At 40.6% G+C, this 26,815-nt stretch overlaps 1 protein-coding gene across 5 annotated transcripts; it reads right to left on the bottom strand.

Annotated features, from left to right (window-relative positions):
- Positions 1-545: 545 nt before the first annotated feature.
- LATS1 (large tumor suppressor kinase 1) lies at positions 546-26,162 on the bottom strand. Of its 5 annotated transcripts, XM_074537765.1 has the most exons (9): positions 25,862-26,162; positions 21,415-21,652; positions 17,531-18,036; positions 15,356-15,506; positions 11,999-13,527; positions 6,799-7,381; positions 5,931-6,113; positions 5,587-5,693; positions 546-4,655 (listed from the first exon to the last, which is right to left on the bottom strand). In XM_074537765.1, the coding sequence occupies exons 3-9, from the start codon at positions 17,879-17,881 to the stop codon at positions 4,143-4,145; spliced, it is 3,417 nt and encodes a 1,138-aa protein (XP_074393866.1). In that variant the 5' UTR covers positions 17,882-18,036; positions 21,415-21,652; positions 25,862-26,162; the 3' UTR covers positions 546-4,142. The 5 variants fall into 5 exon arrangements, with proteins under 5 accessions (XP_074393866.1, XP_026649935.1, XP_005488153.1 ...); XM_026794134.2 differs by lacking the exon at positions 21,415-21,652; XM_005488096.4 differs by lacking the exon at positions 21,415-21,652 and having other exon boundaries at positions 11,999-13,524.
- Positions 26,163-26,815: the final 653 nt, after the last annotated feature.

The following is a 26,815-nucleotide window of genomic DNA, read 5'->3' as shown; positions in this document are numbered from 1 at the left end:
CGATAATTCAGTTAGGCTGCTCATGAGAGCTGGAATTCCTTCTCTTATTCTGAAATAACTTTTAAGAAGGTGTCAGTGCAACCACCCACTCACATCCCGTCCCCAGATCAAACACACATGCTCTGTGTTCAGTCAGCAGGGGCAAGGAATTCTCCACTGCTCAACTGCTGGGCCCTGACAAAATGGAAACCTGGGAGTCCTGGATGAAGTGGATGGATGCTCCAGTGTACCTACTGGAAAGGTCAGCAAAGATGCACATTCCTTTCATATGAACATCAGGAGCCTTGGAGATCATGGTCCAAGCCAGCACCCCATAAGCCCCTAAGACCCAAAAGTGCCAATGGGCATTCAGAGATCAAACAGCACACATGTAGCTGGATTGCAGCAATGCAGAGACCTGGCAAGAGGGGATGCCAGGTCATGGTTGAGACAAGTAAAGAATACTCAAAAAAATGGTGAATAACTTACTATGGCCATGAGATAATGTGAAATTGTTACGTTTACCAGCTAGACACAGAATAAATGAATGATCCACTTAAGCAGAATTGTGGGATGGTCTATGTTTTTAATAGGAGAATCCAAAGGAACTGACAGTCTTATAATACAAAAAGGACATTATATATACATATACACACAGAGTATGTCTATATATATCTATAGAGATATATATATAAATCAGTAAACTTGAATAGTGCCTTTATCATGACCATCTTATGGCATTCAAAACATTTTACTATGACACTGACCCAATTCATTATCTTTTTTGCTTTGGCTGAAATAAAGCAAACAGATTTAAAGGTCTGATCTGAAAAACTCACAACATCTGAAACAAAAGCCTAACAGTATCTTCAGTGACAGCAGCATAATCTAAGAACCCACCCACTGCACTGCCTATTAGCGGAATAATATTAAAAGGAGTCTAAATAAATCATTCCCACTCACAGTTTTTGCAACAGCAGAAGATACATCAGTCTCAAAGACACTTTCTAGCCATAAATTCTATAGATCCTATGACAAATTGAGGATAGAAAAGATACAGCAAGAGGGCCTGCCCAAGGATAGAATGCCATTGAATATCAAATAATATTTACAATACAAGTTATAGGGTTATAGAACATTTTATAAATACAATTAATATGTATACAAGGGAACATAAAAGAGAAACTTGTTTTCATGCTTTACAAAGTAAAGGTAACCTGAACTAAAACTTACTGCAGAATTCTACAGCTGCTGGCTGGGAGCCTCTCTTCTCCACTGCCTGTACAAACCAATCCCCATTGTAGGTCACCAGTGAAACACCCATGTTTTAAGCAGCAACTACGAAGAATCTCAACAGACTCTGAATCTATGTACGAAACGTCAAGTTTCAAAACATGGGTAAGGCAGAGTGTGCTGGAGAGTTGTGACAACAATTGTGTGTAACTAACTTTCTCAGAGGAGAACCTGGACTGTAATGAACTGCACTTTTTGCAAGGAAATACATAATACTGCAGCATATAGGTGGTGAAATTCAAACAAGGAACATTACAACTTCTAACACATGATATTAGAAAATGCCAGAAGCATCTACCAAATTTTAAAGTTGTAAGCACTTCCCGTATTTGTTTAAAAAAGGCAAAAGAGTATTTAAGATTTCAATACTTGTACATGTCCTTAAAATAATCAATTATTTCCTTTAATAAAAGCAATTGGTTTTTCGTTTTAGAATAATGGTGCCTTTACAGGACACTTATTTATTGTTTTTTAGAATTATTTTTAAATTGCCTAGGATCCGTAATAATATTAAACAGGAATACACCATAGTATAGTGCAGGCAGAGGAGAGATATACTCAGATGAAAAAGCAATTTTAAGGGTCACTTTAATGAATTGATATTTTCTCTGCACGCTTCAAAAATGGTGAGGCAGGCTTGATTAAATTACCTTTAACCAGCAATATATTACACTTTGCTCCAAGACAAGTAGACCAGTTTTACTGGGATACTTACTACAAAGGAGGATAATCTTTAAAGTTTATTTACATGAAAAGCAGTCTTTTTTACATAATATATAAAATGGAGTAGTTATGCACTGCAGCCATTTTACAATAATTAAGCTAAATGAAATTAATCTTAAAAGCTACTATTTCAACAGCTGTGGGAAAGGCAGAGCAGGGATTGTTTTCTTAAGATGCAAACTCATTTTCATTATAGTAAGCAACTAACTAACTACTTGTTTGAGAAAACAACTTCTCATAACCATCTTCTAACCATTATAAACACTTCAGAGCAGAGGGGTGAACTTCCACAAACATTTTCTTCTGAGCCAAAGTACATTTAAGAAGCTTCCTCACTGCCAACTTGCTGCAGTTCCCTCAGTTATGTCAATAAAAATCATTTTTGGATCACACCAGAAGCTGGATAGCTCAAATGACCACACTCACAAGAAAGCAAATGACAACCAACAAGCACTTTCTTCAGTGATCAGTATTTAGGAAAGCACTAGAGACAGTTGCACTGGCACAAACAGAGACACGGACTGGAGCACAGAAAGACAACAAATGGCCATAAGCAAACAAACCAGCCTGGTGAGAAAAGTAAACTGGTGACTGATGCTGGCTGCAAGAACAGCTATGAACACCAGTTTCAAGATGTTTAGATAGTTGCAATGGCACAAATAATAATTTAGGAAAGCAGTAATGTTTACATGCATGTTATTAGATTATCCACTGGAATTAAATTCCAATGAAGAAATGTTTCAAAAGACATTAAGTTTACTAAAAATAGTGCATTCTTTTTTTTACTACTGCTTTTATTTAAGGAAAAAGAAGGATAATGCCAAAACCGTAATTCTTTCTGCATTTCAACACTTAACTCCTGGTCTTGTCTCAGTGCAGCTGCTTAGAGTGATGCTCCCATCCCTGCTCCAGATAGCCTCAACAGGCTCAGTACCCTCCATGAGACCCTAGGACATACCTGAACATCTACTGCTGGAAATTAGGGAAACTAATGCAGAAGGCACAGTTGTAAGTTCCTAATTCTGTTCTGAACCAGGCTGTGAAAGACAGAGCATTGAAACTGTACTGCCAGCTCAGAGCTGTGCACAGCCCTTCTCCTCAGTGCCTGTGTAACCAGAAGCAAACTGCTCCAGCCAAGGCAAATGGGTCTCCACAACAAGTCTCAAAAGTCATAACTTAGAATATTTTCCCATTCCTATGTCAAATTTATCATAAAGGCACTACTCTAAAATTTATTTTTTAAACTAAAAATTCCAACTAAAGCAGCACTGTACACATTTTACAGTTTGGTTGTAGTCAGAAAATTGAACTAGATTTCAGAAAGTGTTGTTTCTAAGGCTTCTTTTCCTCTTACATCTATAGGAGAACTGATGACAAGAGACAATCAAGTTGTTTCTGAGTGAGCAGTCCTGCTTTGAGAGTACCAGTCACATGCTACAGTGTTACTTATATCAAATCCAATTCCTATTTAACAAAACACTAATTCTAATGTTTTATTATCTCACAATCATACTATAGCTAAGACTGACACTTTCTTGTTTCAAAGCTGAGAACTATGCCACTCCCACAGCAGCTGGAAACATTTCACCAGATAGGTGGCTGTTTTTCCAACACTGTAAATAATAAGACTAAATACAGTGAGAAGTGAGGGTACAGCAGACTTTTTTTTTCCTATTCAGAAATGTATCAGAGAATATTATTAAGGTTTTAGATTTGGTCAATGCATGGAAAAACTGTGATTAAAAATTCTGAAGCACAGATTTGTTCTCTAATATTATTCACTATATGTATAAATAGATACCAGGCATCTTAGGGAAAAAAATCACTATTTCCTATTTTGAGTACTTAGAGTACAGAGAACCAATAACAATATTAAAGTGATTTTTTTTTTAACCTAACATCAAATCTCTTCTAAATTAAACAATTAACATCACTGGAATAAATTAATTCTCAGGAAGCATTTCCCTGTATTCTAGGGAAACAAAATATACAGAGAGGGAAAGTGAAGAAATAATTTTTTTAGCATTTAAAAAGAAGTGTGCACATATTTACCCTAGCAATCTTCTTTCAGTTCTCTTAAAGGAAGAGACTTTTCAAAATCTAAAGCTGCAGAATTGATTATTTCATTTTTGACCTTTATTGCTCTACTAAACATACACCAGATCACGACTCTGAACTCCTCTACTTGCCTGCTGATCATCATCATCATCTGACTGCTGTTCTGAGTTTTGAGAACTACCATACTCATACTCAATGGGCTTTGGATTGTTGTATGGGTAGCCATTGTCATCAAAAAACCTTCGGAAGGTGAACTCATAAAAAGCGTGCTCAGGATGTTTTCCGTTTTTGTACCACCCATTGAGGGTATCGTTTCTGTTCCCCTCCTTATCATCATCACTCCACAATTTATCTGGATCAACCGGATCAAAGTTGGACGTGTCCGTGGGATGAGCAATTTTGGGAATGTAGAAAGCAGACTGTCGCCGCAGATTGCTGGAAAAATCGATTGTTTTGAAAAACGGATGAGCTTTTATTTCATCTGCGCCGTTTTTGCCCAAACGATCTTCTGGCCCTCGGCACAGCTTAATAATGAGGTCGGAGGCCTCGGGAGTCAATTTAGCCTGAGGTGGAATATGAAGTGCGGTTTGCCAGTTGATAACCTTAAAAGCAAAAAGATGTGTTATTTAAAAAAGGAAAAATACATTAAAACGACAAAACAAAAGACCACAAAGAAATAATTCAATATGTCTAAGGTTTTTCACACTAGAGGGGAAAACATGAAGCTGCTCTTTCAGAAAGACAAGGGATATTTTGTCTGGAAATCTGGCAAAATGCAGGCAAAGTTTATTCACGTTCCAAATCTAAACTTGAGTCCGGCATGGAAGACACATCTATAAAAAAGATACCATAAAATCCAGCACCTGGTACCTGAGATTAGGCACATGGCTTACAATCCTAAAAAGATGAGGCAGATGAGTTTTGAGTTATTTGATGTACTGTAAAGCCTAGGAGATTTCATGTTAAAAATAAAATAGAATCAACACTGCCTACATATGAGCCACCTGAAAGCAATTTTGCAAAAAATGACACCTGCAGAAGACTGCCTTGATGTTTTCTCTGAAATAGTAGGGGCTCAGGAAAGAAAGAACCAAAGGCTCTGAGCTGTTACAGCCCTGAGCAGGCAATCATCTCCTGCTCCTCCACCTTCCCATGCTAAACACCTCCAGGTACATCACCAAAGGAAATCCTCTGCAGGCAAACAAGCACGGAAGTCAAGAGGTGAGAAAAGAACACATAAATACTGGAAGAGGGAAGGGGAACAACAACTGGACACAAACAGTGAAAGGCTGAGATGAGATGTGGTTTTTAGTTTGTATGTTTATATACGACCAGGTAAATTACAAATGTGATTCTAGAAGTTTCTTTACAAATCAAGTGCACCTCCACAATAACAAAGTTTAAAATCTTCAGTTTGTAACATGCTTGGACAGGCAGTGCCCTCAAACATCACCTTTCTTCTCACTACAAATTAGTAAGACTATGCAAGTTTCAAGCCTTTTTCAGACCGTTAATACCAGATTTTAAAGTTACCTTCATTTGTGTTTCCAGTGGCGTCTGTGCCAGGAATGGAGGCTGCCCCACCAGCATCTCAAAGAGAATTACTCCAACACTCCACCAGTCACACAACTGTGTGTAACCTGAAATGAAGTTCAAATAAGGTAGTCAAGCCTTTGTATAGTTTTAATCTTGAATTTCTAAGAACTAAAAAGTTCAGAAGATAATTCAATACTTAAGATTTCCGTATTAACAAATATTTATTTTTTTGTTTAAGTATCACATCCTGGGGAGAAGGGGGAGTGTGGGAGAAGGGAAGCAGGACACCTGAGTAGCAGCCACTCTGCAGTGAGGCTGCAGTACAAAAGCACGCTCGTTACCTGTCCGTAACAACACTTCAGGTGCAATGTAGTTGGGAGTGCCCACCAGGGAGTGGGCCAGGCAGCGCTGGTGCTGCCGCGCCGCCCTGCGCTCCAGCGGCTTCAGCCGATCCCCACACCTGCAGTTGGCTGGGTCGCCCCACTCGCTGCTGAAATCCATACTGTCCTGACGGGCATGGTCACCTGCCAGGGAGTGACAAGGATGCCAAAACTGAGCATGGCTACTTTCATGACATTTGCTTTATCCATTACCATTCTGTGTTACAAGACAGAATCTGTTTCAGTTTCAATACTGAAGCTGAGAGTTAAAACAGAAATCAACATCAAGATATTGATTGTTGTTTATGATATAAAATACTAACCTCTGAGGACACAATTTTTTAAAGCAAATTTTTGACATAACTATGCGAAAATACCAATCTTAATACTTTTCAGATTTTTCTTAACATCACTACAATATACATTGGGTGTATATTGGTTTAACACTTCCGTAAACATAAACCTCTAACTTATAAATTGCAAAAAAAAAATTTAAAAAATCAGATTTTAAATCTTGATCTTCTCACCAAAGACTGTGTAACAGTCTGGGCTAAGGTATGTAACATTTTGAGAAAAACTAATCAGAAATAATTTCAACCTTGTTTTTGAAGGTATGTTTTTATTTTTGGAAGCTCACATAATCTGTATTTTACCACTCTCAAAACTGTGACTTCTCTTTCACTCCACCTTTTCCTTTAGCTGTTGTTTCAAGTAATCAAGTAGGATTTTGAAAAGCCTACTTAAACCTTTTCATAAAGGAAACAGCATAGTCATCTTTCTACTAATTTATAATTTAATTCCTTGTAAAGGATACTTGTATCTCTCTTACCGCTCTGGTAGTACTTGGAGTCATGGGTCCACCGAAAGCCAGTACAGAGCCCGAAGTCAGTCAGTTTGATATGACCATCACGGTCTATCAAGATATTGTCAGGTTTAATATCTCTGTGGATGAAGCCCATTTTATGGACACTCTCAACTGCACATGTCAGTTCTGCTGTGTAGAACCGTGCCAGATTTTCTGGGAAGACACCCATTCTAATTAGGAGACTCATCATATCACCTCCTGGAATGTAGTCCATTACAAAGTACAAATTGTCCTTGTCTTGGAATGAATAGTACAGGCGAACTACCCATTCATTATCAGCTTCTGCGAGGATATCCCGCTCAGCTTTAACATGAGCAACTTGATTTCTAAGCAAGACATCTTTTTTCCTCAGAGTCTTTGTTGCATATAGAGCATTAGTATCCACCTTTCTTGCTAGGCAAACTTCTCCAAACGCACCAACTCCCAGGGTTTTAATTTTCACAAACATTGACTTGTCCATTTTAGCTCTTCTTAGCCGAATGTAATTTGACTCTTTCTGGCACAACATTTTCCTCATTTGATCCCGGGCCTCTGGTGACAATCCAACCTGTGCAGCAAACAGAGTTAAGTCTGAGGAGTGAACAGTACTCTTAATTCTTGGTGATTTTCTCATAATTAATTACAAAGCTTAGGCAAAGCAAACCAAATACTTATACACAGCACAAGAAATACTACTTAAAGGGATTTGGTTTTGTTTTAATTTACACATTAGGATTCTATAAAAACATACAGGAGTGATAAAAAGCTGAAATGTGATCATTTTCAACAGCAAATGCACAAGGTGCCATGCACCAGGAGGTTCTAGAGAAGGGACTATTACATTCTTAAGAATGGTAATTTACAAATTACTGATAAAAACCACTGCAAATAATATTATCTGAGTAAGAGTGAGCATCAGCTGCCTCCCTGATTCTCTTTACAGCGTTAAAGAAAGCCAAGACATGTCTAGGAGCTGTAAGTTGCTGAGGGCTAAGGAGCTGCCATGGGAAAAGCAGACTAACTGGAGCAGGAGTCACTGAACTTGCTGACCATGCTCTAGAATTTCAGCTGCAGGAGGGAGTATGCACTCCCTCTCACTCTCTCACTTCCATGTGTAGCCACCCAAAACAGATCCTACTGGCACTGCTTCCTACTGCTTGCCAACACCTCTGCAACACACCTGGACCACCTGATATTCCCTCTTATCACACAACACATCCCTTCCTAGCAGGGCTTCACTCACACTCTCACCACTGCTCTCCACTCTGCCTAGGAACCAGCTGAGCAGAGAACCTCCTTCTGAAGTGGCTCACTTCTCCCAACAGGAGCCTCCTTCTCTTGGCTCCTATCTGTGTGCATATCCCTATCTTGACTGAACATCCCTGCTGTTCCAGCCAATGCCACCAACATTCTGACAGCTGAAACGCTCACAGACCACACACAACTCACCACCTACAGCGTGGAAACCCTTATCTACAAGAACCACACTGATCGCTCTCATTGTGCTCCAACCTGCGCACCCCCCCAGTATATTTTTGCTGGTTTCAATTCCCTTAAGAATCCCATTCAATTCTGCTGCTATTTTTCTTGGCAAGTTTCACGGCCTGGAATCAGAATAATCCTTCCTTGTTTTAATGTGAATAGAATCTGTCTTCAATTTTTAAAATTTTTTCTCTGTGACACTATCACCACGTAACATGACGTTCATTCCTTCTTTTGTTTTCTGACAGCATTTTCAAATTACTATATGCTACCTTTCTCACAGCATCCCAATTATTTTATCTGCCTACCTGGCCTGAAATCATCATCCCACACCAATGATTTCCAAGTTCAACCTATAGCATACTTCCTTATTTTTTCATGGACATGTTGATCATAAACTCAAACATGGCCACACTGAACCCCTGCAGACATCTCAACTGTACTCAAGCACTATTCTAAAAGCTTTCCATTTCTTACTGTAACATGTTACTGATTCCTGATACCAAGTCTTGCTGCTTCCATCTCTTTAAAGCTTCAAATATGTGAGATACTGTTGGCATAGCAGTATTCAGAACCATCAATAGGACTAAGTAACTAGTCTAGGCCTGTATAGACTGTATGTTAATAGATGACTTTGGCCTTGCCTGACTTCCAACATAGCTTGAAACAAAATATAAGAGATGCAACTGACAAAAAAGGCAAAAAAAATCAATTAGATATCATTCAGTATCTTAAAAATGCTTTCACAAGTTACTATATGCCACCTATTAAAGAAAATACTGTTAGAAAACATGAAACTTCTTACAGGCATCATAGCAAAAATGGATCCAAAGGAGATGCAATTAGGAAAATGCATACAATATGCTCGTCTACCCAAATGAATTTCACAAGTTATACAAATTCGGTAGGATTGAAATGGAGAAGGCTGTCTCAAATTTGAGACAATTTTTTGTAGACATCAGATAGACAGTAATTAGGACTAGTTAGCTGCAGTTTCAAGACAGGTGTGGGTAAGAGGTTCAACTGCATGTTTTGAATCAAAAAATTGTCTTATTGTAGGAACATGCGCGTACTGTCTTCCAAGACAGAAACATCTGAAGTTTTCCATGAATGAACAGACTTAAGGCACACTTCAACACAGAAGGAAGGATTTTTTTAAATCTTATAAATGTCAAGAAGACAGCTGAAAACCTGAGCCTGGTGAAGTTCAGACAATGGTGGGTCACCTTCTTAAGGCCCATTTGGATCCTAAAGCTCAGTCAGTGCAGACCCACTTGACACAAACTGAACCCCACCCATCACCGACAAAGCTGGCAAAGAATAAAACCTACATGGCAACAACCCCCTAGGAGTGAGAGTCAATACAATGATTAATCACTGCAAGACATACAAAGAGTCTCCAAAACCCTGGTTTTGGAAAGCTTTGCTTTCTTCTACCTGCTCTCTAGCTCTTGCATCTGAACCGTTTTATAGTAAAAAAAAGTAGCCCAAGTACTGCAATTTGTCATCTCTTCCCTCAACCCACCTTCATTTTTCCCTGTCATCCACTAAAACAAATGTTAACTACAAACTTTCTCTCTGAATTGCTGTATTTTCCCTAGAACACTCCTCAGCTTCAGCATTTACCAAAAATTAACAAACTGTCAGCTGCACAAACCTTTCTGCATGTGTACCTCCAATTATTTCAAGAAGACATCAGACACCAAAACTTTCCTCACTGGCTCTCTATCATAACACAGTTTGCTCTCATTCTGCTTCCTTCTCATCTTGCTGTGCCTTAAAGGATGACTTAAGCTTCTCTTTGCAGGAAAGACACCCATTGTAACTCTTGGCCAAACTCACACATCTAAATTAAACACTTTTGAGACCACTCAACTCCTAGGAGACCTGACAGAACAGAAATATGTCACATATGCTAGAAATACAGCATCTGGTATTTTCACAGGTGCATTCTGAGGTTTCTTCTTTCAAAATTCAAAGGGCAGAAAAGAAGGGATTCAATACTTGCTAATCGTCTTAAAACTTTCTGAAAATAAATAATTTCCCTTTCTCCTTCTCATGAAAGCCCAAAATATACTTTATTGTTATGGCATTCCTCTCCTGTGTGCTTATGAAAAGGGCCTGCTGCAGCACAATAACCCATCTTCCACCCTTCAGCCTGTAATTAAACATCCCAGCTTTAAATCCAGCATAAATAATTAAAACTCTAGCACTAATATTATAAATATTATTAAATACTCCTACTAAGGTGCTTTAAAAGCATAAGAAAAATATCAAGAAAAGTTATATCAGTGCTTTTATATAAGTACTACTTATTCTGAGATGCTACAGAACACAACACAGTAAGAAGGGAAAGTGAAGTTTGCAAATCAACATTAATTATAATCTTACATTTAAGCACTCAAAAATAGCCAAAATAAATTCATGCTTAATTTTGATGCAGGGTTGCATGCAAAGCCCTCTAAAAAGAGATCATGCTATTCTTAAGAAACACTGTTGCTTCAGAATCTTACTTGTCTACACAGGGATGGAGGCTACAGAGTTCAGGAAAGCTTCCCACACCTTAACAGTTTAAATCAGCTGTTAGTGAAGTGAAAAAGGAAAGAGAAAAGACTAAGAATAAAGATCTAGTAAGAGTTCCAGGATGAAATCTTGCTAACATCTACATATTTGTGATTAAGCAAACACTTACAAAAGACTACAGCTTACAGTAAGAATTTTCAAAGAGTAAGAAAAAACAGATTTAAAAAACAGCAAGAAAGTGGTATAAGCCAAATACATACTCTCATAGACATCATACTTATGTCAAACTTTCAACTACAATCATTAGGAAATATATTTGTGTGACTCATCTCAATTTCACCTTTCTGCAAATCTTAGTTTCACTACTCACTATTTTCTCTTTTGAAATGATATATGTTTGTCAGCTCCAGTTTTTACCGTTTTGATTTGGTTTAACAGAACACTGAAATATTAGAAATAGACCACTGACTCCATGCAGGCACAAAAAATTTGATTTCACATGTATTTGTTTTGTAATTATGCCCTTCAATTGCTCTTGTTTAAACAGATACATTTACAGTGCAGATTACAAAATAATTAGACAAAAGATACCATCTCTTTCATTCTAAAAGAACCAAAACTAACTTTTTTTTTTTTAATTTGAACTTTAAAAAATATCCCTACTGGTAACAAACTGCAGAATGTAAAAAATATCACTGTGTGCATGTCTACATAAGAACACTAGCTAGCCTGGAACTTGTCCCCAGTTTGCTTGTACCTTTAGTACTTAGTTTAAAAAAAATAGAAATATTTTTAAAAATCATTAAAATATTGCCTATAACTCAAAAATCAGGATTAAGTAGAACCCATAACAAAAAGCTATGAGCCATGTAGCTACATTTCAGTTCATGTAACAACTGTTTTGCTTCTGCCACCTTACTGTATGCAGGCCATACAAATTATCTTTAGATATCCAAAAAAACTTACTTAAAAATCAATTTCTAAGAAGAAAATTAAATACATAAACAAGACAAGGAAGAAACCTGCCACATCTCAAATACAAAGATTAAAAATAGATTTCAATACTAAAGTTCTGAATATTCTACTCATGTGTACTATTTAATTCTACAATTAAGACATATCTTATAAAAGCAATACAAGAACAGTTCAGTCATAGATTTAGAAAGAAGGAAGAGTTTACCCGTGTCATTTCATTCTCTAGCTGTTTTTTCCGGTGCAAACGTTGCTGGTGTGACTTGAGTATATTCTCCACACGCTGCTCCATGAAGAATTTAAAGGCTTGAGGGGAATACCTTTGAATGCGAGACTCTCTTCTTTCTTCATCTTTCTTGTTTTTTCTAACAGGAACAGGTGAGGTTGTAATTTGTTTCTTTTCTTTATCTGTTGAATCAACACATTCGTAATTCTTTTCATTCTCATCCTCCCTGGCTAAAGGAGGTGGCTCCTCCTTGTTGAGCTTGGGTCCTGCCTCATACAGATTGACAGAAGGGTTCTGATGTAACAAGTGTTTGGGGTAAGGCGGTGGGGGACCCTGGTAATTTGGAGCCTCCGCAACAGGAGGCATAAGTGCCATATTGGTAGCGGGACTGTCGGAGAAGGGAATGGTCTGAACGCTTTGCATGGGCTGCGGCATCCAGGAAGGGTGAGTGGGTGCCAGGGCAGTCTGTAGCTCTGGTTTCAACACGCGCATGCTTTTCACTGGCTGCTGAATGGGAGCTGGCGTTATGGCTGTCACTGTGGTGGCCGAAGGCTGGGAGCTGCCCGAGTGACTCTGCCTGCTGCCGTGATGGTTGTTGAAAGAGTTGGAGCGCACGGGAATACTGGGCTGCCACGCAGGCATGTCGTGCCCATTGCCCAGCGACGCCTGCGGCTGCACGGGGGAAGGCTGAGACCAGGATGCAGGTATTCCAGCCACGTTGGTGTTGTAAAGTTCCAGGTTGTGACTGTTTCTGTTTGGCACCATTATTGCCTGAGGAATATTCCCATTGGTGTAGGCCGAAGGAGGAGCAGATCCCCCTGCCTGCATCTGTAGTGCTGTGGGACTCTGCCTGTTGGTTGGATTCATTGGATATGGGGGTGGCTGGCGACTCACTGAATTTCCAGACACCACATTCTGGTGAACTATGAATTCTGCCTGACAATTGCCATTTTGCATTCCAGCTCTTCCTGAGGGAAAACTAAATTTGCTGTTGGCAGAACTCTGCATGATTATCGGTTGCCTGCCAATGGGGACAGTACTCATGCCTCTCTGCCCCTGTGCGGATGAATTCATAGGCGGAGGATTCATAGGTGGAGGTGGATAACCATCCTGCCATGCTCCTGGTGGCACTGGAGAAATACGGGAGATCACATACTCCATGTTTCCGGAGTACCGCTTCGTTTGAGAACTTGGCTCCCAGGAAGGAGGTGGAGGAGTAGTTCCCCTTGGAGGGGGTGTCTGCCCCCGAGGAGGTGGAGGAGGAGGCGTGACACTCCTTATCTGCGGCAGAGGTGGGGGATTCACTCTTTGTCCATTGGCAGGATGAGCCTGAGCAAACGCCGCAATGCCAGATCCGGATAACGGCCTTCCTACATCAGGCTGCGAGCTGGGACTTTCCGAGCGATAAACCACACCCTCTGCCAGGGAAGGGCCGTGCCGCTGAGGAACCAGGGACTCCTTAGAACCCTTCCAGCTCTGCTTGCGGTTCACTGACTGCTGCACAGCCCCTGCTTCCACAAGAAGAAAACACAGCATTTACATTGTTGGAAATTATTCCTATTGACTGCTTTGAATATTTTATTCTTCTGTGTTAATTACTACAGAAACAGGACTTGAATTCTCTGACACAATATAATCCACTGTACTTCATATGAAAACTTTTTCAAGTAATATACAGCACTGCATGCTAATATGCTCAGTGTTCATATAACAGGGGAAAAACCCCTCATATTGAAACTATAAAACTATAATACCAGAAAGTGATTTTTCAGAAATCACTTTTCTGAAAATGTATTTTGCTTCAGTAAAAATGTAAAATTTAATTGAAAAAAATGGTAACGTGCAAAATTATTAGTCACACAATGTATTTTTAATCATGTGTACAAGAAGCTCTCAGAATGTTCAGCACAAATGCAATAAAAAGTAATAGCATGGAAAAATATGTTACGTTGCTGTGTTCCAATTAACATTTGCAAAACACTTAGTGTTCTTACATTAAATTTAACTGAATGCTGTAAAATCAAGGCTTGCACCCATATATGCATACAGATCATTCAGACTTGTTATATTCCCATAAGACAGAATCTGACTAAGTACTTTAATTTTAAAAGCTGGATCTTTTTAAGTAGAAGTGTTGTAGATAGAGAGGCAAAAATTAAAACTGTAAGAATGCAAAATTTACAGAGCAAAACCCTGCTATATATTTACTTTGCAGATACTATTTTGCATAATATAAACAAAATATACAAGGAACTGATGGTGCAGGCAGTCTTACTGTGGTTTTTATAATGCTAACACTAAAATATGTGTAAACACATGCAGTACTTTAATTGCTGAAAATCACCCTGTCCTCACTTAAAGAACATGTTAATTACTCTATTTTTGCAGGTAACAATGAAAACGATGTCTAAATGGTGGAATTTACCTATGAACTTTATATAAGCACCGACTAATCCTGCTTAACAGACTAAAGGAAAATGACGCTGTTCTTTGCAACTCCTGACTAATTTTCCCTCCTATCTATATTGTTGATTTAAAATCTAACTCCAGTGCTAGCAGCTCAGCACCCAACTTTAGTCTAATAAAAGTTCAGTATTTCTGTTGCATTTTTAAGTTACTCTTTTTTTAGGTGTATGCTATTAAAAAGGCATCAAGTCATATTAAAAAAATGTGCTAGCATCTGTTCAGAAAGCAGTAACAGCAAGTGGCAAAATTCTGACTCTGCTAATGAAGACACAGTCCCCCTTCTAACATCTCTAAGAACATGGAGCCTGCCTTAAAAAGTATAGAAACAAAAGCTGGAACCAAGCAGGAAATTAAGCACAGAGGGATCCTGAAACATCACATCCTAAAATACAAATACCATAGTTATATGATATATAAATACACACACAGAAAAATACATACACAAAAATACACATACAGCATGCTGTTGTGTGGGTGTGTGTGTGAAGAAAGACAAAAAATTTAAAGAAGAATTCAATGCTCAGCACTTAGATTTCTAAGTGGTGCCTGAAACAAAACAAAACACAGGCACCACATCAGCAAGGTAACAGAAATTACCAAAATGAGATCTCAATACCATTCCTTGTATAAAATGTTTATGCACAGTAATAAAACCATGCAGTTATAAAATCATGCTTAACAAACTCAAGTCAAACGGGCCTATCTCTCAGAAGGATCGCATTAGTTATGTAAAATGCTCTTTTTAAAGGCAAAAACCCCTGTATCTCAGCATTTCTGTTCTACTGTGGGCACGTGAAGGCAAAATTTACTATGTTCTGTGTTTCACCTATAAGAATACTCAGTGAGTTACTGAGTCACCATGGATACACATACCTGGGGGTTTCATACCTGCGTTCACAGGTCTTGCTGCTGCTGCAACCATCTGTTCCCGACGAGGATCCTGGTAGCTCATTTTACTTATAAATTCAATGGCAGCCTCTATACTACGGTTGTTAGTTTGTCTAAGAGCTTGTATAACCATATCCTAAAGAGAAAATTATTTACAAAAAATTATTTACAATACCAAAAATCGTGGTTATTTAGCCAAATATCCTCCACTAATTTCACCAAAGTAATTTTACAAAGTATTGATTTCTCTCAAGTGTTTCAGAACTACTTTTAAAATGTCTTCTCCAGAAGAGATCATCCAAAATAGTACTGCAATCTGGATGTTCAGAAGAAAAGTTAACCAGTTTAAGCACTGCACTCTGATGTAAATCATGTTATCTAGATAGAACAGTGTGGTCATACAACCCTTAAAAAAGGATTTTATAATAAAAAAGCCTATACAATAAAGTTGTCACAATCTTTAGGGACTAGCTGATACTAGAAAAAGCAGACATAACATTTTCAGCTCAAAAATTTGGTCACCTATGTGATATGAAGCAGTCAATGTCTTAAAGAATATCACCATACACAGAACATATAAGGATTTAACTTGAACCATAGTAAGCAAAAGAGATTTTCTGTAAGATATTTAGGATAAAAAACCCCAAATGCAATGAATAGCAACCTACCCTGATTATTATACATATATATATATATATGTATATATCTGTATACACACACCTGATACTTATTGATTTCTATCTGTTCCACTTCACCCCTTAATGCTACCTACTACCTGAGAGGTGGGGAGAAATAACAAGAACGTTTGTTGATATTTCATTTGGAAAAAAAAAATTCAATACATTTTGAAACTTCTCGACCAAGAAAAATGCTTTCCTACTTCAGCTGTATTTCTTCCTAGGGACACACGTGGATCAGTGCCATATGGCCTATTGTGGCAACGCAACTATAGGTTAACACATGGCAGAAAGGGCTTATGCTGGCACTGTGCCTGAAAAAAGCCCCATATAATCACAAGTGTCATGGGAATTTGCAGTTGTATCCAAGAACAAAGGGCAGAAGCAAAAGGCTTCAAGATACAAAGGATCCAACAAAAATACCAACTTAAGATACCTTTCTAATTTATTGTCCAGCCACATACCACAACCTTCAGTCTGCAAAACCAGCTGCAGGTTCAAATATGTAAAAACAGAGCTGAGAACCAATCTACTTTGAAAAATCGAATGCACAGCCCTCCTTGCCCCAAAATCCCACACAACAACAGCAACAAAACTCCCCCAACCTCAGCAATGAATCACAGAATTGGAGCAAATGATTACAAAAATCATTTATCATTATAAAATCCTTCCATTCTTCCTGACACACAGTCTGGACTGTGTATTTGATCAAGTAAAAGGAACATGAAAGGAACATCAGCACTTGACACTGGGATGCTGCTGAAGAAAAGCCAGTTGGCAGCTTTGGAGAAGCTCACTTGTGGTAGAGGTAGATCTCTGTAAATATCAAAGCATCACAGACAGCAGAACTCATGAGCTGGTCACTATTGCAAGCAGTGCACGCCTGAAAAGTTAATCCCTGTTGTGGTACTGTGCCTTTTTCCTTTGGCAAGATGAGTGGTTTGCTAGCTCTTTTTAAACATGCTTTTGTACCCAGGTTTACAAAGAAGGCATGAAAACAAGTGTGATTTATGTGATGTGCAGATCCCAGTAAAAACACAGGAGATGTAAGTGTATTCATTTTTCCTTCCTGGAAACCACATTTCAGATTATTTTCCAAAATATTTGGTATTGCCTTTCAATTTAGAATGGCCGTGTTTTATCAACCTATTTTAACTGAGCACAACCCAAAATTACTTTGAGTATCAGAGGCAAAATCCATGTTCTAGAGAGTCCAGTTCTCTCTGCCTAAAACTAAATAAATAATTAAAACAACCTACCACATAAGAACAATCTGGACAAGATGCTTAAAAAAACAAATCCAAGTCTAAATCCTTCTAGTCCTCTTTTACATCCCCCACTATTACCAGTTTCATGTCTTAAACAGAAATCTACCAGATTTTGAAGCTTTTTGCTTATCATGCTGTCCAAACATTGCCTGACCAACATGCATTAATAGTTTATAGCTAGTAGAACACCAAATCTTCAAAATAAAACACTTCACCTCATCAAAGCCAGCAGCTTGCAAGTCTTGCAGCATCTGTCGATTAACTTCTGATGTTCCTTTGACAGCTGAGGTTGCTTCATTTGCAAAAGGCAGAAGTGAGTTTCTTATCTCCTGCAAAACCTTGTGATATGTTACAAATTTAGGGGGATTTCGGCCTTGTCTAGGATCTTCAGGTAACATTTTGCCCATGCTGTGATCAGCTTTAGCAGCATCTGAGGGTTTAGGCAAATTCCTGAGGCTCTCTCGTATTTCCTGTAGCATCTGCTGGCTGCTGCCAGTATAATTACTGGCAGGAAAAGTTTTAGGCCTCATTTGTCTATAACCTTCTGGCTTCTCACTTCTCTTCATGAAAACATGTATATATGCAACCTCCACCAAGGACTCGCACACACCAGAATTCAAGGAAGACTGGCTGATGTCAGAACTTGTGAAAGCAGCAGCTCTTCTCTGCGAAACCTTGGTTCCTGAAGTGCTGGAGTTTCTCACAACCCAAAAGTGCTATTCTGTTAACAAAACAAATGACATTTAACAGAGCAGTACAAAAATTCACAGTGTAGCACTGGAGTAGTGAAACATTCACATGCAGCACTGCCTTCACCAATACTGAAAGCATGTTAAGCGAATTCTTCAGGCAGTCTTTACTCAAACTAATTTACAAACCATGCTGGGCTTTTGATGAAGGGAGACGACCCATCCTAATTGATCAGCATCAAACTCCGGTTTATTGATTCAATCAGTCATTTTTTATAACAGTGTTAATTAAGCTCATACATATTGCAAAATCCAAGCTCATCATAGGTCACAGATTTAAACATTAATCCCTCCTTTTGTTTTCAATACCTGTGGTTTGGTATTGAAACCAAGATTTGCGTTCTCAACCTGATATGAGTGGTTCTCAAAACTTACTTTTACTTTCCCAAAACAGCCAAAGATAGTCACCTGTTATGAGAAAACTGCCTGAGAACCCTGCTGTTTATAAAAATGTGCCTGAGAACCTTATTATTTACAGAAACAGGCTTTGAGAATTTGCTCCTCACAGCTGCCTTTTACTTTTCCATCAGCTGTATATTTTCATGGCCGTTTTTCCTTCAAGCCATGTCTGAGCAAAATTCTCCAACATATTCCCACTTTTTTTTTTCTTTTTAGCACAAGGAGGTTAGTATGCCAGGTTTCTCTATCATTCTACTGACCATATTCTAAATACAACCAAAAATACAAAGCAAAATAAGTAAAAGCATTATAAGCACTCTTAGTATCTCTATAAGGTAGTCCCAACAAATGCAAATCATAAAATAAACATCTAGCATAAATCAAACTTAACAGCACTTAAAATATTGAAACTTAACAGACTTATTTTCAAATCAACAGAACTTAACTTAGCAGAACTTAACTGACTTTAAATTCTACATAACTTAAACCTAATACAATTCAAACTTAACAGAATCTAACTTAACTTAAACCTAATATAATTTAACCTTAACAGAAAACTTAACAAAACTTAACTTCAACAGTATTTAACATTCAATGGCACCCAACAGACAACTCAACCTAAACTATTTAACAACAAACAAAACTCACCACAAAAATAAAATACAGCATCCACTACAACCTACTCACAGGCCCGATTCCAAAACACTGAGATGAAACAACTTTCTTCATATGTTTGCTGTAGCATTTTTATACCAAAAGCACACTCATAACATCTCACTCACACAATCACTCCAACATCTTTAACATTTTTAAATTTTTCAAAATACAATTTTGGAGTCTGATGTTTTACCAACTGAGCTATCCGGGCTTCTGATGTTTTAAAGTCACTGTTAATACAGGTGATTTTAAGACAGCATAACCAATGCTGAGCCAAAATCGGCCGAAATTTGACCCATGCATTCACTGCTGATTCCTGTTTCACAGTCTCTGCTAGGAAGAACAAAAGTACCTTTGACTTAGGTGGGAAATGTCCTGATAGCCCTTGGTGTCGTTTGTTTATTATCACTGGTTTCCCAATTGCAGCAGGGATCTTTTCTTTTTGCTGACAGAAGTCACATCCACCATGGCTGCAAGCTCTAAAACCTAAGCTCTTTGCTGGCTGCAGGGTGGAGAGACAAGCTCTGGCGCTGAAAAAGTGCTCCGGTCCCACGGTGCTCGTGTTGGAGCGGGCACAACCCCCTCACGCTGGGTGCGGCGCGCGCTCCGTCCGCGCTGCAGCCGTGGCAGCGCGGTCACTCCCCCTGCGGCGGTTCCGCTCTCCCCGCGGCGGCTCCCTGTGGTGTCGGGCTGGAGACAGGAGAGGGTGCTGATGCTGCAGCGACGACTTCTGTTGGTGCCTGGTCACTGTGGTTCGTACTTCCCGGTCTCTGCTTGCAGGCACTCGTATTGTGGGTGTCCGAGCGGCATTTCTGGCCCCAATTATCTGTCGGAGGCAGTGCTGCCGACGTTTGAAGAGGTGCAAGAGCAGCTAACACCTGACTTTGAGAGGATTTTGCCTGTTCTTGTAGGTCTAGCCCTACTTGTTTGATTGCATCTACTACAAAGGCTTCTGCTCCTGTTGGCACCAAAGCCATCTTTTTTAATGCCTCCTCTATAGTCCAATTGGCACCCAGAGTATTAATCACTCTCCTAGGAGGAGAATTACAATTTTGGAGAGCACACTCCTTGAGCAATGCCCTCCTAAGATATTCTGGCACCCCAGCTCTTTCAATTGCAGCAGCAGCCTTATCAATAAATGACCCAAATGACTCTTCTACCCCTTGTTTAATTCCCATACACATGGGTACCCTTCCTGGTTCCTTTACCCTTTCTATAGTGAGTCTAACTAACCTCATAGCCTCCCGGCACTTCTCCTGGCCCAATAGAGCTTGTGCCTCGGTACGAAGAAAAGGTCCCAGGCCCATAAGCTCATTAACAGTGATGCCACGGAGAGGGTCACCTGGCTGCCTCTGAAATGCCACACACTCGTTAACTAGTGCTTGCCAATGAGCATTAAATAACAATTGCTGATGTTGGGTAAAAATCAATTTAGCTAATCCACGGCATCCATTAATCAGCAGGAGGCTAGTATCAAAAATATAATCTAGCATCTGTTTAACTGGCTCACTTTTAACTCCAAACTGACTAACAGTAGATTGGAGTTGAGACAACAATTTCCAATCAATAGCAGGAATGGTCGCCTGCATGCCGCCCGCATCCTGAGGACTGAAGATAACCGGGAAAGCCAGCTCAGTAGCCACACTTATAATCTCCTGATCTCCCTTTTCCATTGCATCTCTCGCTAAAGCAGCCCACGCCTCCTGTCGGTCCCTCGCGATAGCTGCCACTAGGTCGTTTTCTGCCCCAGGGATCGGCTAATTGCTTTTCGGGAACTGACTGGGCGGTCTCGGCCATGGCTGTTGTTGCTGAGAGAGTACAGGAGTTTCAGAAGCGGTCTGTGTAGCCTGGCTTGCCGAACGAAGCGGCGGAGCGGGTAATAAAGTGCTCTGTGTAGCTGGGCTTGCCGAGGGGGGAGGTGAGGCAGGTAGTGAAACCATCCTCATTGCAGGGGCTAACGGAATTCCCCTCTCCTTATCAAATTCCCTGTTTTGGTCGAAATCTTTATTACGGTCATAAGCGGCAGTAGCCTGCTGAGCAGCATTCTTTTCAGCCTGAAACTGCAGCAATTCATTGTTAATGACCCGCCAAAACTTCTTGGCAGTTTTATCACCATCTAAAGAAGCCTCCCAAATTTACGCCACTCCGTTAACTCGTGAAACGTATGGGGGTTAATGAAAACTCCTCTATCATAAGCCAAAAGTCCCGGTAATTCTTTCTGCAAATCTATGCCTTTAATCTGCCTTTTCTGCAAAAAAGCAATAAAAGATCATATGCGGCTTGGCTCTCCATACCTATAAATCGTAAGCGCTTTTGCAGCTCCTCAAGGTCGCGGCCGCACGTTTTGGCCAGGCTCGTCTTTACAATCACCTAGAGCACGGCGCGTCTCGGCGTCTTTTTTCTCCGCTTTTCTTTTTCACGCTTCTGCTGTCCCGGCTGCTACGGAACCCGACCCGGATTTCACTCCTCCGTGGTGCTTTGCAGTATCACGTCGGGGTCACCATTTGATGAAGTGAAGGGAGACGACCCATCCTAATTGATCAGCAGCGAACTCTGGTTTATTGATTCAATCAGTCATTTTTTATAACAGTGTTAATTAAGCTCATACATATTGCAAAATCCAAGCTCATCATAGGTCACAGATTTAAACATTAATCCCTCCTTTTGTTTTCAATACCTGTGGTTTGGTATTGAAACCAAGATTTGCGTTCTCAACCTGATATGAGTGGTTCTCAAAACTTACTTTTACTTTCCCAAAACAGCCAAAGATAGTCACCTGTTATGAGAAAACTGCCTGAGAACCCTGCTGTTTATAAAAATGTGCCTGAGAACCTTATTATTTACAGAAACAGGCTTTGAGAATTTGCTCCTCACAGCTGCCTTTTACTTTTCCATCAGCTGTATATTTTCATGGCCGTTTTTCCTTCAAGCCATGTCTGAGCAAAATTCTCCAACAGGTTTTAACTGTCTGTTAACAACTAATGTTTTAGGTGCCTCAAGTCTAAACAGTCCTGAACGGCAAAGCATGTGGGCATAGTAAAGAGCTCTGAGTGGTGGACAAAGCTTGCAAGAGCAGATAAGAACCACTGTGTGTGCCAGCACTGCTTCTTTGCCTCCCCCCTCTCCTGTGTCCATTTGCCACCTATGTTCTCACCATCAACACCTTTGTAGCCAGAAGAGCCAACTCTGCTGTCCAGTCAGCCAGGATATGGATCAAATAACCTTGCTGTTCAATGATTCTGACATCCAGCTCCAGCAAAAGATGGGAGTGAGAAATACACTAGTAAGAGCATTTAATTATAGTGATTTTATCCGTTCTCTAGCAGTCACATTTGCTAAAACTAAACATTTGCCTGGCTCATCACATGCAACTTTATGACTTCTTGTATCATCTGCTACTTGCATCTGCTTAAGGGTTCAGATTCTGAGGCTTTCACAGTCTCTTAGCTCAAGTCTCCTTGAATCAGTCTTCATCAAAAGTTAAGTAATTTCTAAATTTATTTTACATAAGGGAAAATGAGAGAATGGAAGAGAAACAAAGAAAATTTTAATCAGATTTTTTTTTTTTTTACTGTAAAATTGTTTAACAACTCAAGCATCAAATTCGCTGAGAGCATAGCTATGACATTTGGTAAGGGAAACAGAATTTTCTGCCAAAAGCCAAATAAAAAACGTTTGCATTTTGAAGGCGCTGACTCATCAGAGAAAGAGCCCCGTGTCTGCAGAGAACTCAAATCTCTGCGTTCAGGCTGGACACTAATTATTACTGCAACTGCATGGCAAAGGATAAAGCAACCTCAGTGAAACACAAGAAACTGCAAAGCATTTGCCTCTTCAGAGTATCATGAAATTAAACTTTGTCAGTCTCTACTGCTTCACAGAGGAAGATCAGTTACTAAGACAGTGCAAGATACACTAAATGTTTCAGCTCTGTCTTTTCTTCAAAGGCAACAAAAATGCTGAAGCCCAACTCACAGAGCTCCTTTACTACTTTGTTGCTAAGCATTTCTCACTGTAGACATATATTAAACAAAAATCCAAATTTTACACAATCTACAAAAAAGTCCCTGTTTCTTCATTCAGGCTTCATTTCTATAACACTTGCACTTGCACAAACCAATTAGTGATTCAGCAATTGAGGAAGAATATGACAAGTTAATAGGAAAAAGAATTCCCTGGAACACATGCAAATTATATGAATTAAATACTCGTGCTACCCATATATGAATAAAACCTGAAAGCTGGGAAGTAATACATAAATGAGGACTGCAAAAAGAAACACTTAAGGGATATCCACTTAATCCCATTCTCCTTGGAGAACCATTTTAAAAATAAGAGAATTTCTCTTATGAAACTTGATAAATCTTAAGGGGTATGACTGCATTCACAATCCTTCTTTGCACTGTGATAGCTCTGAAACCTTAAATGAGTATAGTTGGGTAACTATGTTTAATATAGTCTGATAGCATATAGTTCTTCAGTGCTTACTGAATAAGGAAGCGATCATCAGATTTGAGTGAATTTTAATAATTAACAGTGAAATTTTGCCCAAAGTATTAAGAAATCCAGAAATCAGCAGAAAGTACAGCATGAGAGCAATTAAAATGTAATTTAATTTTGGCCACTTTCAAAATAATTTTCCAAACATGCGGTATTTAAGACCACATTGAAAATACTTTTTCCAAAGAAAACTTTTTCCAAATAAAATGAAGTAAGAACTTGACAAAATACCCCTACTTATGTTTTTAACAAATTCCAAAGGCCTGGAATTCAGGAGAAAACGGGTTTTGCACCTACATATTTTACAAATTTGATCTGGTATGGCAGCATTCACTTCATGGTTACCCCTCGGGTAGCTGGGATAGGTAAATCTAACACCCCCTAACAGAAATCAAGGTGAAATTAACAGGAGACCAAAATCATAAATCAGCAGCAGTCTTGGAAAATAAAGCTGCACTCTAAATTTTTAGCAGCAGTTTAGGTTTAGGAGTGTAAACCATCCAGTCCACTTATCTCCCAGCACTTACCACAGGCAGTGTAACTGTAAGGCCACACAGCATAAACCAAGCTAAGGAACCTACCCAAATAAGTAACTTTTTTTTGGTGGGTTGTTCCTATTGGCAGCACTGAGGGGTACCAGCATGTACATGTTAAACTAAGTCTTAATTCTCAGAAAACAAATTAAATTAGTCCTCCAGAAAACACGAATTACTACAGCTCACCTTGCTTTATATATGAATCTCAAAATTCACAAGTCACTTCTGCTTTTAGACATTGGCACACATTTTAAACGAAGAGAGTGTTGACTGCTAAGTAAGAAATAGATCTCAGCTTTGTACTTCTAACTACCAAACACCAACTGTATCCATGGGAACTGATGTCTATTCCCTCCTACAGTTTTGTGTCCTTAAATAATCTGTTTGTTAATGCAGCTGTTTTTGCTGATTAAATTCTCTTCCCTAAAGGAGTTGAAGAAAATAATGTTTCACCTCTATTCAAAGTATAGGAATACAGTATTTGCTTTTACAGGTCAAACTGTAAGGGAAAAAAAAGCCCACCTTGTTTTTTTTAACATTATAATCACAAAAGATTGGACTTATATAAATAAGAGCTTGAATGAAAGCTCAGAAGCGTTCGAGGCCAGGCCTGATGAGGCTTGGAACAACCTGGTCTAGCGGCAGGGAGCTGGAACTGGATTATCTCTAAGGTCCCTGCCAACCCAAACCAGTCTGTGATGGTCTGAATGGCAACGCACAACTGTCAATGACTCCCATGATTTTCTGAGGGAAAAAAATACACACCTTTTAAAACTAACTTTAAAATTCCTTATAAAAATACTTTCAATGCCCATATTTCCAACTGAGTAGTGAACATCACATATTGATGTATCTAGGTACCCTCCCTCATGTACCTATTCTAACAGCTTATTTTATACATGACCACAATGCTTCACTGTTAGAGATAAATTAACAGAGACTTCACAAGTCATAAAATTAAGTTTGTAGGGACTTGGTTCAGACCAACTAAAGGAGGCTTTTCTTTCAGGTAACAAGTCATTGAGCTGCAACAGCAATTTCCCAAAGGATGCATTTCTAATGCTAAAAGTTTTCATAGGATGAGGAGAAAACTGGACCCCGAAATCAGCACATAAGCACAACTACATATGGTCAGAGAAGCCAGAGCTGGAAAGAACCAGAGGCCAGCTGAACATGAGGAACATTGTGCATTCGCTCGGTTTGCTTCCATTCTTACGCTCTGCTATTTCCTTTAGCAGGATACAGCTCCTCTCCGTACACATAAACGTATTCCCGGGAGCAGCAGGAGTCATTCCAGGCGCACCTCGGAGCGATCTCCAGGGCTCACAACTGCAGGGCAGCCACAGCCCCGCTGCATTGCTCGGGCCGGCACGGATCGCAGCAGGACAAGCGGGACCCGGCCTCTCGGGACACGCAGGGCAGCCACAGCCCCGCTGCACTGCTCGGGCCGGCGCGGATTGTGCAGGACAGCGGGACCCGGCCTCCCGGCATACGCAGGCCAGGAGGGTTTCACGGCCGGGCGGAGTATCCCGAACGTGCCCCGCTGGGACACCTGCGCTTCTGTCGCCTCGCCGGCCCCAGGCCGTGACCTGAGGTGGCTCCTGCCCCGGCTGAGTCCCGCAGCGGGCCCAGGACGCCGCACCGAGCCGGAGCGGGCCCGTTACCGCCCCGTCCCCCCTCCGGCCCCGCGCACGGCGGACTCTACCTGAGGCGAGAAGGCGGCGGCAGCGCCCCGGGCGCTCGAAGCTCGGCCCCGCCCGCGCGGCGCCGACCGGCCGCGGCCCTTCCCTTCCTTCCGCCCTTCCTCCGCCCCTCGGCGATGCCGGCAGCGCCCGCTCGGTGCCTCCGCCAGCGCCCGCCGCCGCTTCGGGCCGCTCAGTTCGGCGCCGCCATTTTGTCAGTGTCCCCGCCGCGGAGCCGCCCGGATATGGGCAGATCCCGGCCTCCCTCGCGCGGCTCCTGCCGCTCCCGGATGGAGCAGCGGCGGCTCCCGCCCGCCCCGGCGGGGAGCGGCTGCGCCCTGTAACCCCTCCGCGCCCGGGCCGGGCAGCCGCACCGCACAGCACGGCACGGCACGGAACTGCGCTGCCGGACACGGCTGGCTTCTCCCGGCCCAGTGCCGGGCACCACGGACAAATTCCCATTTTCTGATTTTCCGATTTTCTTTTTATGGGGGGCGGGAGAGAAAGCTCCGCTGAGCCTCGTGTTTCAGCTGATGCCCGAAGGATGGACTCGTTACAGACCAACAGGAAGGAAAACCCACCGGTTAGCACTCGGAGTGATCCATTTCATTTCCATCTTTTGCATTTTAAATAAATTTCAAATAAGCTGCTCTAAGGAGCTCATCGGCAACTCAGTACACCTTGCCCTGCACAGGGACGACCGCCCTGTCCCCAGTGCCCCATCCATCTCCAGACACACGGAATGTGCATCAGGTGAGGTGTTCCTGCCACAGCACACCCGGGGCACCCACGCCGACGTGAATTAAAGTACACTCTAGAGGGGTTATGGTGGAAATACCATGTAACACCTCATAACTAACCTTTTCCTGCCCAAATACAGAGGTTTTTCCATCCTTCAGGTTCAATACCCAGGCTCAATCCAAATAAGTTCCCACAAACACATCTAGTTGAATTATTTTAGTAAGTCAGACCACTAC

This window comes from Zonotrichia albicollis, chromosome 3, assembly GCF_047830755.1.
Source record: "Zonotrichia albicollis isolate bZonAlb1 chromosome 3, bZonAlb1.hap1, whole genome shotgun sequence".
In the NCBI taxonomy this organism is placed as follows: domain Eukaryota; kingdom Metazoa; phylum Chordata; class Aves; order Passeriformes; family Passerellidae; genus Zonotrichia; species Zonotrichia albicollis.
This window is presented reverse-complemented; position numbering and strand designations above follow the sequence as displayed.

What these genes read in the sequence shown, in the direction of transcription:
- LATS1 (XM_074537765.1), bottom strand. Translation starts at nt 17,881, where the DNA reads ATGAAGAGAAGTGAGAAGCCAGAAGGTTATAGACAAATGAGGCCTAAA. An exon ending in CGCAGGTATGAAACCCCCAG is followed by an intron (nt 13,528 to 15,355) that starts GTATGTGTATCC and finishes TTCTTGTGGAAG; the next exon opens with CAGGGGCTGTGCAGCAGTCA. An exon ending in TAGAGAATGAAATGACACGG is followed by an intron (nt 7,382 to 11,998) that starts GTAAACTCTTCC and finishes TTTGCTGCACAG; the next exon opens with GTTGGATTGTCACCAGAGGC.